The 14,711-nt window shown below is 36.3% G+C and overlaps 1 protein-coding gene across 2 annotated transcripts in view; it reads left to right on the top strand.

Moving 5' to 3' along the window:
• The window catches only part of JMY (junction mediating and regulatory protein, p53 cofactor), a 57,541-nt gene that overhangs the window by 35,680 nt on the left and 7,150 nt on the right, over positions 1–14,711 (top strand). For both annotated transcript variants that reach the window (XM_015848570.3, XM_085528831.1), the window contains 5 exons: positions 2,313–2,500; positions 6,386–6,472; positions 9,428–9,523; positions 10,287–10,839; positions 13,133–13,443. In XM_015848570.3, coding sequence (XP_015704056.2) covers positions 2,313–2,500; positions 6,386–6,472; positions 9,428–9,523; positions 10,287–10,839; positions 13,133–13,440 — 1,232 coding nt within the window. In that variant the 3' untranslated portion in view covers positions 13,441–13,443. The remainder of the gene's footprint in view (positions 1–2,312; positions 2,501–6,385; positions 6,473–9,427; positions 9,524–10,286; positions 10,840–13,132; positions 13,444–14,711) is intronic.

Genomic DNA, 14,711 nt, shown 5'->3' with positions numbered 1-14,711 from the left:
AAAAAAAAAAAATCACCCCAAAAATTTAGGCTCTCAGCTTGACCTGTGGTAAAACAAAGCCCCTAGTCTGCTAAAAATACAAACTGTCTCCTGTTCTGCTTGCAACAAAATATTTGACTGTTCTGGCTTCCTTTGTTCTTTTAAATTTATAGAATACTCTTTAAAAAACAAAAAAAACCCAAAACTATTTATTTATGTTTAATTGGAGATAGAAGAAACTACTGTTTTAACTAATCTTGTCATATCACAGAAAACAAAAAACACAGTTCCTAAGCATGTTGGAATTTTGCTTAAATGCTTACAAACTGATTTGATACGTGTGATATAGTGACTTCTAGAGTCTGTTGTTGTTCTGTCTTTGCTGACTATACTGGCTCTGCATTGATGTATCAGAAGATCTTTGGATTCTGTTCCAATTCATGGGATATCGGCAAAACTACAGATGAAGTTCTGGCTGAGGATTTCTTGAGAGCATAATTTGATTTCCTTATGAGTTTGGATTTGCAAGTTGTAAGCTAGAAGGAAAATTTTTTTTTTTTTTTTTTTTTGCAAATCCAACACACTGGGTCTGAAAACTATTAAATAATGTATAGTCTTAGTTTAAATGGCAGTAGTAGTCTTTTAACATCATTAATCAAATACTTATGTTCCAAAAATGTGAATTTGTTAGGTTAGAACCTTAAAGAGTCTTACCCTACCCATGCCTATCCAACAGTAAAACAATATTTAACATTTTGACAGTTTTGCAGCTGAGTTGTTAGGGCTTCATTCATAAATTGTTATCCTTAACTTTTAATGAAATTGCATTCTAAAGCAAGCGAATTCTTCTACTTTGTAAGTGTGTAGGGAAATACAATTGGTATTAGCCATAGTTCTTGTTTTTTACTCACTGTTTCAAAGTGGGTTCTAATGACTTCATAGCTTTATGTCTGGATGAAAGTCTGTATACCGTGCACTACTCTAAAGACTTTAAGAGATCTGATATTTATTGCTAGTTTTTCTGGTAGTACTATATCCTGCTGACTCAAAATTAACATTATGTAATCAAGATTTTGGCTGAAGCAGAGACCTTATGCACAAATGATCTGAACTAGCAACCACTTTTGAAATTGACAGTATTCTGAAAAACATCCTGTCCTTTTCACTGTATAATATAAGGGCAGAAATAGGAGAAAGCCACAGTCTTCCTAAGACATAGCTGATGAAGGAGGAATTATAGGATCATAGAATTGCTCAGGCCGGAAAAGACCTTAAAGATCATCAAGTCCAACCACATGCTAACCATACTATCCCTAACTCTAACAACCCTCCACTAAATCATGTCCCTGAGCACCACATCCAAATGGTTTTTATACACATCCAGGAATGGTGACTCAAAAACCTCCCTGGGCAGCCTATTCCAGGGCTTAACAACCCTTTCTGTAAAGAAGTGTTTCCTGATATCCAACCTAAACTCACCCTGCTGCAACTTGAGGCCATTTACCCTCATCTTGTCACCAAATGAGGAAGCTTGTTGATGCTGTGGAGTAGATTCTTGACAGTCAAGCTAGTTATAGCTGCCAGTTAAAGTCAGTACTATCGTGTATCCTTTTTGGTATACTACAAGCAATTCCTACTACTATGCCAGTGAAATGGGGAACAAGAAACCTTTGCTGCTGCTTCATCAAAATATTTTGTAAGGATCTGAAATCATCTTTCTTTCTTTCTTGGTGATGAGAAGTCAAGCTATCAGACCTGAGCTGAATGTTACACTGAATGCTTCACTTGGGAGGTTGAAAATCGTGTATTGATAAACCTGTAATGTTTTGAATAACTGCCTTTAAGTTTCCTTCCCACTGCTGCCTCTAAGCACAGGCAGTAACTGGAAGGTTGGAAACCTCCTGAGAGGATTACTGGCAATGTATTGCCTAATTTCCCTTGTAATAGTAGCTTGTGGCAAAAGAATCTCATGCTTAGAGACATCATAAAGAATCTACGCATTCTGAACTTTGTAGTGAAGTCGAGAGGACATTACTGTATTGTGTGGGTTCCTTGTATTAGCCAAGTGATCCAAAGGCATGCATCGGCCCTGTAATCAAGTTGGTTCACATACAGAAGTGCCACATCTTCAGTGTCGTTTGTTCTTTAATGCTTGAGCTTACCTGAATGACAAGCTTCTAACCTTCTGCTTCTACTCTTCTTCTGAAATGACTGTAGTATCCTTATGCATTAAATCCTGCAGCACAGGGTGGCATTGTCTTGTAACAAAACAAGATGTTGACCAAAGACATGCTACTGATTTGACTTTCTCATTGCTCATCTTTTTAAAACAGAGAAGAGAGATGAAGTGGTATATTATGATACTTACGAAAGTATGGAAGCAATGCTTGAAAAGGAGGATCCAGCAACATCCGTACACTTGCAAAAAGAGGAGCTGCAAAAGTTACAACAAAAAATCCGCCAGCTGGAAGCAAGGCGTGGACGAATTTCAGCCAAGAAAGCCTACCTCAGAAATAAAAAGGTACTAATAAATTGCAAATTTCTGTCATTGTTAGCAAACTTAAACTTCAAAATTAAATTTCAAAAGATTATATTACATTACATTCAACTTCCACATCTTAGAAATTCCGTGGATTATATTTACTATATATTAAAAGTTGTTTTATAATGTAATTAGGCAAATAAAGAAGTATATTATCTCTATTAACTTATCAAATCACTCGCATGTGGAGATTCTAGCATTTTTTTACCGAGAGCAGATTTGTCTTGATTTATATTTTGCAGAAGATCTTCAAGGATGTTTTCTCATTCATGGGTTATATTTTTATTCTCTTACTTCTGTCCTTCTAAGGAAAGGCAGCTATATATGATGTCCAGCATGCATTCTTAATTAATGAAGCTAGGTTTGCTATTATGAATTAAGAGGTTTGGTTTCATTTTATGTGTTTCATGGTTGAAATATTGTGTTGAAAGTTTTATCTGTGCAGCAAAGATTTTGATGTGCCATGTCAAATGTAGGCAAATATATTCATTCCTTTTTCCAGAATGACTTGTTCATTGTTCTCTAGCAGTTAACACTTAGATCAATATGCATTATTAATGCGATAATTTAATGAATAGATAAAAGTTTTTAGAGAACAATGTAATACTTGTTAAAAAAAAGCGTTTCCACTTTAGTGCTGTCTTAACTGAGATTCCATTTTAAATTAAAATCTTCATATTTTCTGTTTTATATGATTAACAAAATATGGTGAAGAGAGATTAAGGAAGCATTGAACCAAGTACTTAAAATTGTCTTCTCTGTTAAGGAGATAATGTAGCAACAGATAAACCATTACAATGTTTAGAATAAGATGAAAATGATTACAGTCAAAGAAGTTTATATTTACTTTTTCAGAAATTCTTTCCTTCTTCATGTAGTTCATGTTTTTTTATGTTTTAGGACACTGTCAAATAGTTTTGTTTTTACTTAGAAACTTCTCTTACAGATCTGTTAGTACTCTCAGTAATTGAGCCAGATGTTTTTTAAGAATTTGGCTTTACTGAGGTCAGCACAGTTTCGCTGTACTGATATTTTACTAACGTGAATATAAGCTCTATACTCATATTTTTTACTCAAAATCTATTTGCATTTATTAAGCAATCATCTTCTGAAGTTCCTTCGTCTTATTGGGAGTTACAAAAGAAAAAGTACTCATTATTTTTCTTGTTACTTTAACGGGTTTTATGAATATTTTATGAAATATCTCTCTCTATTGTTAGCCCAGTCTACCCCCTGCTGGCTGCAGAGTAGTATTAATTAAGTTGTAGCATGAAACAAACATCTGTTTTATTACAGAGCTAGATTTCTAGCATATTATGATAATAAAGATAACCTAGGAGGTGTGTAGAAAAAATATTTCAGAAACAGAGTTATGAATAGAATAATTTCACATCCAGTAAAAGTGTTTATCATGAGCAGCTGAGAGAAGGAGCCACTGATGAAGTTGTTTGGGCCTTTCTTATAGTGCATGCTTTCACTTAAGAATCTTCACATGCTGCCAATAGGAGATTTTTACAGTTTCACAAGCATACAGGCTAGAGTGCAGCCCATGCCTAAGCAGATGTATGCAGTGTCAGCTAACATAAGGTTACTTGGTATGCTTTCATAACATAACTATTATTTTCTAAGGGCATAACTACATAGAAATCTTAAAATATGATTTCTGCAGGTACCTCAGTTTACTAAATGAGAAGATATTTTTTTTAATTGGGATGTTATTCAATATGAAAGCAAAATTCACTGGAACCAACTAAATACAACACTAATACAGACCTCTTTTCACTATATTATGTATTATTGGTTTTGAATGTATTAGCTTATCCAGTGATAAAAGTTAAGTGGTTGATCAGTTCTCTTTATCTGTCTTTTGAATATAACTACAGAAATGGGTCAAGTGATTAATGGCCAAAAACAGTACTTCTAGATACTTTCTGATGTTTGCACAATTGGTCATCATCTCTTATGAAGTGTGGCTCCTCCAACTGATCATAATGCCCCCACTAAGGTTTTAAATAGTCCATAATATGAAGGATTATGTCACATATATGGCAGGCTATATTATCAATTATAGAACCGTACCATCATTGGAATAATCTTTTCTTTTATAAGAAGAGTATGAGGTTAATTATTTATATTCAACTTGTCATCCACCATATGATAAATTTTGTTTTCTTTCATATTTCCACCTCATTGTTTTACCCATCATCCTTTGTTTGTGGAAGTTTAATCTTGTCCATGTAGAACCTCAAATTTATCCCTAAGAAATTGCAGCCTTTCTTTGTTAAGAACATTAGGTAATTAAGATGATTCAGAGTTCTAATACTGTGCCATAACATGTTTTCAGCCCCTCCTAGTTGTGGGGTTTTTCTTAGTATTATTTCCAGTCATGCAGAACTAATATATTAAAGTAGGCCACTTTATTAGTATGAAATCAGTACCAAGGATGTTTCTGTCCAGCTTATCCTCTTTCTTTACGTACTTAAAATATATTTCACTGTTGCTCATATTCAGAAAGATTTAAATATTGATGCTAAACAAAAAAAAAATCAGGAAAGCATGGCCTCAATTAGTTGTGAGAATATGTTCCTGTAATTTACATACCAAAGTACTGTTCATATTATCTTTCACTATTGTTGCCAGCGTGCAAAAAACCACCAAGAAATAGAATGTGCTCAGCTTCACGGAATCATAGAAAGCCTTAGGTCGGAAGGGACCTTATAAGATTATCTAGTTTGAACCACAGAGCCACCCTACAGGGTTGCAAACCACCAGTTCAGGCTGCCCGGGTTCCAGACCTATATTCCTTGAGATTGTGAACGTGACCAGGAAGGACATAGTCACTACAGCCCTGAGCACCTGCTACCTTAACCTCTTTAATGAGCTCTTCTGCACTGATGAGCAGCAGGTCCAGGTCCAGTGACATTCACTGCTGGTTGGTCTGTCCAGTACCTGGGTCAGGAAGTTGTCTTCCATACTCTTCAGGAGTCTCCTGAATTGCTTGCAGCCCATTGCGTTGTTTCTTCAGCAGATATTTGGGTGGTTGAAATCTCCCATCAGGATGAGAGCCTGAGTGAAATGCATTTTTTTAACAAGAAGGCCTTGTCATCAGGCTCCCCCTGGTCAGGTAGACTCCAGCCTTCAGATGTCCTGTATTGGTCTGTATCCTTCTCTGTAGATAGTCCAAACCTGCTTGGTCACTTTCCTGTGTAACCTGCTCTAGCAAACTTAGTTTAGCTGGATAATTGGACTGGATGAACTCCACAGGCCCCTCCCAGCCTCGATGATTCTGTGATACCGTGTAAATGCTTGCTTTTAAGCCATGTACTATAGTCACCAACTTGGTATGAAAAGTGAACCTGTTTGTATGTTCATAAAATTGTAATAACTTTATTAATGTTTGTGGTTACAGGTTGTTTATGTAAAGAGGAACTCACACTTGTACATGGGTAGCTTCCTTGTTCCAGAAACAGAAATACATAATTTATTTGAGAGTTAGTTATTACCCATGTATACAAATACACGGCTTGCACAAAAGTTTTGTGAGGTGTTTAACCAATCAGCGTTTCTTACCACTTATTTACTCATTCTGTAGAAGAGACTTTTCAAACAGCAGTTGTGTATTCTTTTGACAACTAAAAGTAACAGACTTGTATTTAATTCTCTTGAGTTTTATTATTTATTTTTTTTTTACATTTTATGGGTTTTTTGTAAGTTAAATCAACTTTTTAAATTTGGTTGTCTGAAATGGGCTTTGTAATTTTTATTTTTTCTAATTCTTAGTTCTGTTTGCTAAATATTACATTATGATCTGAACACTGATATTTGGAATTCGCATTTTATAGACATCATCTTTTGTCTCTACAGGAGATTTGTATTGCAAAGCATAATGAAAAGATCCAGCAGCGTCAACAGAGTGAAGAGGAGTACAAAACGCACCACACTGTTCAGCTAGTAAGTTTGAGCTTTCTGCTGTTCAGCAGGCATTTAAATGATAACTTGCATTGCTCGTTATATGTTCATGTCACGGAGTTCTCTTTAGAGCTCACTCCGTGACAGTGGGAACAAACCCAGGGGAGCAGGAACAAAAGTGCCTCCCTTCTCTAACAGCATGGCATGGCGCGGCTGGCCCAACCACGTGTGCTTTGGGAGAGGGGAAGGGAAGGGAGATTGCGATTGGGTCTAAAAAGAAAAATGAAGGAGTAAAAAAGAAGAATGATCTGAGAATGAACGGCAGTTTAATAAACCCAGTAACACTAAACAACAACGAGGGAGTTTCAACAAGGAGAAAAACCAAATCCCAATCTCAGCGACGGGCTGAGGGAGAAGGGAAGTTCTGACCACGCTGTCTCCTCGCAGGGAGCCGGGCCAGAAACCCCATCCCCTTCCCGACTTCCCCTCCGGTGCTGCTCCCCACATGCCCATTTAAGGCAGTCCACAGAAAAAAACTTGTCCCCTTAACTCCTGTTATTCCACATGATGTTCTGATGTGGAATACCAACACCAACCAAATCACAAAACCATAACAGTTCAGTAGTATAATATCAGATCAGATTTCTATCTTGTATTATGCTGGTAAGGAATAACATATTGCTGTGTTAGGATGATGCTGAACCCAATAAAAAAAAAAAAAAGCTAATACTTGATTCACAGTCTAAACAATTACTGCTAGAATTCGGCTGCATGCCGAATTTCTGACATAGTTCTGGATCTTGTTCCACATTTCTCTATGTAGTGCTGCAACGCAGAATAGGCTACCTTGTCCAACTGTTGTGTTGTACGTAACAGACTTTTTAAAAGACTGTTCAAACTATGGGCTAGGTCTTTAATGCTGATGTAACATCCATATTTAATAAAGATAACTTACAAAGATGTGTTGAAATCTAAGTCTTAAATTCAGGCTTCAGTTAGATTATTGAAAATGATTCTCAGTTATCCTTTTACATTTTTAATATTGATACATTTATCCAAGTCAGCTGCATAATTTATGTTATGAAAAGCTATGCTTACCAGAATACTTTTTCAGGAGTTTGGAAGAATAGGTATTTTTTTCATTTCTTAATATAAGGCTAATAATTCTACTGTATTGACTACAGTCCGTTTATCGCACCGAAGAATAAAAGACTTGATGAGCTCAGTCAGCAGATTAGGGAGGTGATCCTGTGCCTCTACTTGGCACTGGTGAGATCTCACCTGGAGTATGAAGTCCAGTGGAGAGTCCTAATTACAGGAGAGACATGAGCCTGTTTTGTGTCCAGAAGGAAAAACAATTCAAGGGGTGGAACACCTCCCCTGCAAGAATGAGCTAGGAGACCTGGGACTGATCAGCCTGGAGAAGAAAAGGCTCCAGGGAGACTTGATAGTGGACTTCCAGTATCTAAAAGGGTTGGCTCTAAGAAAAGGAGACAGATTCTTTAGTGGTGTATTTTGTGATAGGTCAAGGGGAAATAGTTTTAAATTAAAGGAGGAGAGATTTAGATGGGGTATGAGAAAGAAACTCATACCAATAAAGATTGCGAGACACTTGCCCAGAGAGTTGTTAGAAGCCCTGTCCTTGCAGACATTCAAGGTCAGGCTGAATGGGGCTCTGAGCAACATGGTGTAGCTGTAAGTAATCTTACTCATTGCTGGGGAATTAGGACTTGCTGACCTCTAAAGACCCTTTCTGGCTCAAAAGATTCAATGATTCTGTGATTTTGTCTGTTAAATACTAAGGGCCTTTTTATTATTTATTTCATGGGTTTGCTGACTTACGTTAAAGATGTGCCTTAACTTGACTGAGCAATATCCATTATTGTTGTAAAATAGGTTTTTACACAGACACACACACACAGCCTTTGACCAGGCTGCATGTTTAAAACATAGGTGTGGTGGTAGAACTGTACTTTCTTCTTGCTATAATCTTTTCTTTATATTCTAGTAATTTCTTTTCCCTGCTACTCAATTACATTGAGTATTTTATATATATTATTTCAAAGAATGTATATTTTATTGCTTTCTCCTTTTTGTCTCCCATCTTAACCATTTTCTATGCATCTTCAATGCATCTATCTATACATATCTCTTTAGAAAACACAGAAGCTGGCTCTTGGAAAGGACTACTAGCTAAATTATGAATATCCCAGTTAATCTGACTCTGCTTTTATGTTGATTGAGGAAGGATAAAAGTTCACGAAGGCTCTGAACTTTTAACAATACATGTCAGCTTTTTTTAGTTACATTTGATGCCATGAGTCTTAATTAAGGCTGCTGTTAATGCTTCTGATGTTTCTCTTTGTAGTCATTTGTTCTGTGGTATATTCTTCTGATAAATTCTGTACTTATTCCTTAAGAGTGACTTTTGCCATTTGATACTGAGTACCCATTTTCAATAAATTTGACTGAAGTGTTTTGTTTCAAAGGATAAGTAACTGAAAGAAAGCAGATGACTAATTAATAGAAGTGGATGGAAAGAAATACACTTCCCCTAAGTTAAGAACCCCAAACAAAAAAAAACCAACTACTGTCTTAGCTTAGTGAGGAAGAGCTTCAAACAGTTTTAAAAATAGATTTCAGAAAATCAGGCTAGATTAAATAATCCACTTCAAGATAATAAAATTTAGAACTTCAGTTTAATATTGTTGCTGAATATGCTACTTATCATCTTTCAAGGCAAAAACTTCTCCAGTTCCATGCTGAAATCTTTTTACCAAGCCTTGCATTTCGTTACAGTTACAAAATAGGAAATCTGTTCTGTTATTTGAGGGGAAGGCAGTAGAAAAGTTTTGAAATTCTCAAATGTTTTTATTTGGAAAACAGAACATGAAACGATTCATTACAATTATTAGAAGAGTTATTTAAATACAGTATTTTTATGATGTTAGATATTGCTTTAGATGTAATATTTGTATTTTCTATATGTGTTCTCAGAAGCGAGATCAGCTACAAGATGAAGAGGAAAGAAAGAGCTCCTGGGTTAGTCAGGAACGTCAGAAAACACTGGACAGACTTCGCACATTTAAACAGGTAACAGAAGACTTGTCCTATTCTTATGCTTTTGTTTTTTTCCAGAATAAATTTTCACTCCTCCCAGGACAAGTCTATACTATTTGTTAGTTTGTTCTACTAGATAGTTAATTACTCTTTGGGAAATCTATCACAAAGTATGGCACTGGTTGTAGCAAATCTCTCTCATGTTATCAGTACCATAATAAGCTTCTGTTCTCCTACATCTACACATTGTGGCAAGGCATTTAACAGGCTTTCTTAGAAAAATAATCCAAATGGTATTTCCTGCAAGTAGCATTGCCATCTGGTAAGGCTGCACCACCACTGACTTCAGAACATCTGTCAATACTTGCCCCTTCCTGTTACAGTTTATTAGAGGAAACTTTGAGTGGTATGATTCACATCTAAAGCCAGTGTTTTAGGCTGGAGTGGTCTTTGTTGTGGGGAGAGTCTTTAAGCAGCTTTGGGGAAGAGAAGCAAGTAGGAATTTTAAGAAAAAACAGTACTGCTTATTAATGAAATCCTAATCTTGACTTATGTGTATCCCTAGACCAGTTGTGTATAATTTATGGTTTAACTCAGAATTGAAATCAGAAAAATGTATTATATGTACATAAAGGTAAGGATACCGTTTGCTTTGGTTTTATGTCTAGAGCAAAATGAATGAAAACAATAGATGAATTCTGTTGGTTGGAAAAGCAAGCCCTAATGACAAGTATTCAGTATCTAAAATAGTCTTCTACATTTACTTACCTAATTGTAATTAACTTTTATACTCCAGCGGTACCCTGGCCAAGTAATACTTAAATCAACCAGACTACGACTGGCTCATGCAAGAAGAAAATGTGCAGCCAGCTCAGCACCTTCTGTAGATCAGCCTCAATCTTTGCCAGCAACCATACAAATCCAAGAGAAAAGTGAAGAGGTGGAAATGGAAAATGCAGTTCAGCCTTTGCAAGTACAGGAATCCACGAGCTTAGAACAACTTCAAGATATCTTGTTACCTCCCAGCAGTGTTACGTCTGAACTGCCTCAAGTTAGTCCTTCTCCACTCATCAGTACTGAGCAGCAAACAGAGACTGTTAGTGTAGTACCTCTTCCACCCCCTTTGCCTCCACCACCTCTGCCTCCACCTCCACCTCTGCCATCCAAGGAAGATACCACCAAATCCTTGGAGAAAAGCGGCAGCTTTGTCAAACGTCAAAGTGAAGAGAAGGGAGTCCAGCACTCTTCCAGTGTCCCAACAGCATATCTATTTGACAGCAGTCAACTAGTCAGTGCCAAGAAGAAGCTTAAGAAGACAGGTGATCTAGAGGGTTTACAGAGAAGGAGAGGTAATGTTTGCATTCCTGTGCATTTAGTTGTAATGTATATCTATTCCTCTGCTGTACTGCTATATGGAGAAGTCTATGCTGTGATTTAACTATAATCATTAATGACTTAAAGAATATTGGCAACTGTTGGCAAACTAATTGTAGCTTCCTTACGACAGCATAATATATACATGTTTTTTGTTTAATTGAACAACTTGTGGAACTGATTATATGATACATCATATCAAATCAGCTAGAAAGTGTAGCTAAAAGTTACTTTAAAGAACCTTTTCTTATCTTGCTTACAGGTAGCTTCACCAGAGGGTGCAATGTTTTGTTTTGTGCTTGTTTTTTTTTCAAAACAGCATTTTACATAATTTATGACATAATAAAACAAGTATTGTCCTGGGACATAGGAAACCTTGAGAATGTTTTCTTCAAGGTTTCTTCAATTTTCATAGAAAAGTCCACAACTTAAGTCATCTTGAGAGCCAAATAAGGATATATTCATTTAACTGTAGTTGAGAATTAAACTTATAATAAACCACCCAAGCATGTAGCTTCATTAGAGACTTTGCTGGTAAGTATGTAGGGCAAGGGCTGAGCTGGTAGATTTGTTACAACTTTGCTGAGTGACTGTGATACCTGCTTTTAACCATTTATCCTTTATATCATATATAAAATGGGGAGGTGGCAACCAAAACTATTTTTAGATAAGATGTGCAATATTAATGTGGAGTCTTTTTATGAGAATTGGATATAGAATTTTCAAAAGAACTGAACTATTGTACTGAACATTGCTGAGGAAAGTGCCTGATGCAGGCCATGATTTGCAGTACTGTAACATGGCTTTTCATTGGAAATTCTATTTGCATTTGTCAATTACAACTGCAGGAAACATCCCTCAGTTGACATGTTTCTTCATGCATTTAGAATTGGAGTTGTTTTCACCAATCAGACAGAAATCAGAGTTTTTCCCTTTAGTTCCTTAAATGATTGAAATACCTTGAAGCAACTGAATAGTTCCAGACTTCTTAAGCTCTTAGGAGTCGTGCAAGTCATAAGTGTCTTTAGTTCATTATAAATACTGATGCTGCTGTGCTCCATTGATTTCTGTTTTCTGATACCTGTGTTGTTTCCATTTTATATAAAATGTAAGTTGTGTGCAACTTGAAATACATCATAAAATGACAAAAAGAAAAACAAGTTATATCCCCCCTCTTAAGCGCATCATTAATGTTAGCAGCTGTGCACTACCTGCTATTCTGTGGATTTTGAAAGGTAGATGTTCCAAATCTCTAAGCATCTTCAGTGATGTCAGCCTACAACAGATGAGTGCTTAACAGTGTTTCCTTTCTCCCTCAAATGTGCAATCCATTATCTTCTGCCTTTTCCTTATGTCCGTTCCAGTTGTCTGAGCCATTAGTCATCTGGACAAGGTCCACTTGTAAATACAAAGGAGGTTTTAGAAAGAAAAGAGTTGGAGCTGGTTATTCATCTGTTGACAGATATGTGCTAGTGTTTGCTAACTGAACTGTACTGGTTATTGTATCACATTCTCTGACATAGAAATCTAACCTACCTATATCTCTTAAAAAAGCCAAAGCCCAATCTTTATTTCTTCAGAGAATTAGCTTCAGATTGGTCACAAAGGAAGGATGTGTGATAAAGTGTATGCTCTTACTTCTCTCATAATTATAAAGGAAAGTAATCTGTGCAGGCACATTGTAACTAGGTGCTTGTACATATCTTAATACAAATGAGCAGTAAAATAAACCCTGTGGCAGTTGGCTGTACTGCTTCCCTCACTGGAATCCATTAATACTTACACAGTAGGTAAAACTGGCCACAGAATACAAGTGCAGAAAATATACATTCTCCTCCTGTTGCTGCACAATCCAATACCTGTTCGCTACCTAAGTTTCCAAGACAAGAAATACAAAGTAATGTGCACTTTCATTATGTTTTACTCATTGCAGATATTTTGATTTTCCTGACTTGTGATAGGAAAGCTGTTTTCAGAAAGCTTTTCTACTTACATACTATAAGGTTCTTTCGTTTCAGAAATTATAATTGTTTGTATAATCTAGTTTTGACCTGGTGATAGTGAAGATAAATTTGGAGGCTAATACAAAAATAGAGGTGCGGGATGATGAAATTGAAACTGCAGTCTCCTTTATACTTGCTATACTATATATGCTGTTGGATTATTACATTAATTGCATGTGGCTTCTTTTGGTTGTGTAGGAAACATAAATAGCCACTGAATAAATTCAGTAAAAATGGTACTGAAGGTATTTTGATTTTACTGCAGTGAGTTCCCCGATGGACGAAGTGCTGGCTTCTTTGAAGCGTGGAAGCTTTCACTTACGAAAAGTGGAGCAAAGAAGTCTCCCTCCTTTTCCTGATGAAGATGATAGCAATAACATCTTGGCACAGATCAGGAAAGGAGTGAAACTGAAGAAAGTGCAGAAAGATGTGCTGAGAGAATCCTTTACAATTCTGCCTGATACTGACCCTCTGACAAGGAGCATCCATGAAGCATTGCGACGAATTAAAGAAGCATCACCTGAATCAGAGGATGAAGAGGAGAGTTTGCCTTGCACAGACTGGGAAAATTAACCTGTAATTAAATCCATTTAAGAATATATATATATTTCTTCAACACTTTTTTTAAAAACAACAGCTGCTAAGCCTCAGGTCATGCATTATAGGATACGTAGTATGAATGTGACTAAACCGTGTGATGTCCAGTGTGATAAAATATGCACATAGGAATTTAGTATCACTGACGTTTTGAAGCAAATTAGGGTTTCTATTAAGGGACAGTTTTTGAAGACAATATCTTAGTCTGTTATTGTTTGAATATTTCTGATGAATACTGACAGGACAGATGCTATAAAAAGCTTGGTTTCATTTAGGAAATTTGAACTGAAGGGACTGTCTACAGCTTTAAAACTTTAAAAAGATCTTACGTAGCAAAGCAAAAGCAGCACAATCACTCTTGGACATGTGCTATTATTATTATTTTCTAATTACTTCTGGCCTTGTAAAAAAAAATGTGGTGTTTACCACTTCAGTCTGAATAGCTCCAAGTTGTGGACTGTAGATTTGACTGCTGAAATCTCATTGGCTACTCTCAGCAACTCTCAGTAATCTCAGTGACTCTCTTTGATAGCTTGATTTCTATCTGCGAACACTCTGAATTTCTAGACTATCAGCAGTATATGTACAATTTATACTTCTGCTCCCTACACAAATCCCATGAACTTATTAAAAATGAAGCTACAGTGCCTGAAAGTACTTACGTTAGGCTTCAGCAGATGAAGTTAGAACCTAGCTGAGATTGGCGTTAGATTCCAAAATTAAGGCCATGTTAGCCTTAATTTTTGATTACAGCAGCGGCATACAGCACTGCTCTTCTGTGGTGGTTCTTTTCTGTTACTGATGTGTAGTTGAGCTTAAGTCTGAACAAAAGGTCCCCCTAAATGTATTTGTGAATATTTAAAATCTGGAGAGAAGAGACAATCTCTGAACAAAAATTACAGATCTGTTTAAAAATAAATGGCTATTTGAAGAGCATGGAAGATTAGTGTTTATTACCCGTGTGACACAGCTAGTCGTAAGTAAAGGATAACCATTTTTGATGCTTTCCATCAGGCAGTTCTATGCTGGTTAGTTTTTATCAGTTGTCACTCTTCAGATGCAATGAAGTGCTACAGCTATTGGTGTTGCAGCACGTCACCAACGATGTGTTGGTTGTGTAGCACATCATCTGCTGAGCTGTACACTAATAAGCTATTTTCAAATAACTATATTTAAAACTTTTAGAAAGGAAAGTAAATTTTGCATTTTTTTTTCTCCATGGAAGGTGTCAGGGGAAGTTCTTTTCT

The sequence above is a fragment of the Coturnix japonica genome, chromosome Z, assembly GCF_054131305.1.
Source record: "Coturnix japonica strain WE chromosome Z, WE-NBRP24, whole genome shotgun sequence".
NCBI lineage: Eukaryota > Metazoa > Chordata > Aves > Galliformes > Phasianidae > Coturnix > Coturnix japonica.
Note: the sequence above shows the minus strand (reverse complement) of the source record. Positions and strands in the feature narration are given on the sequence as shown.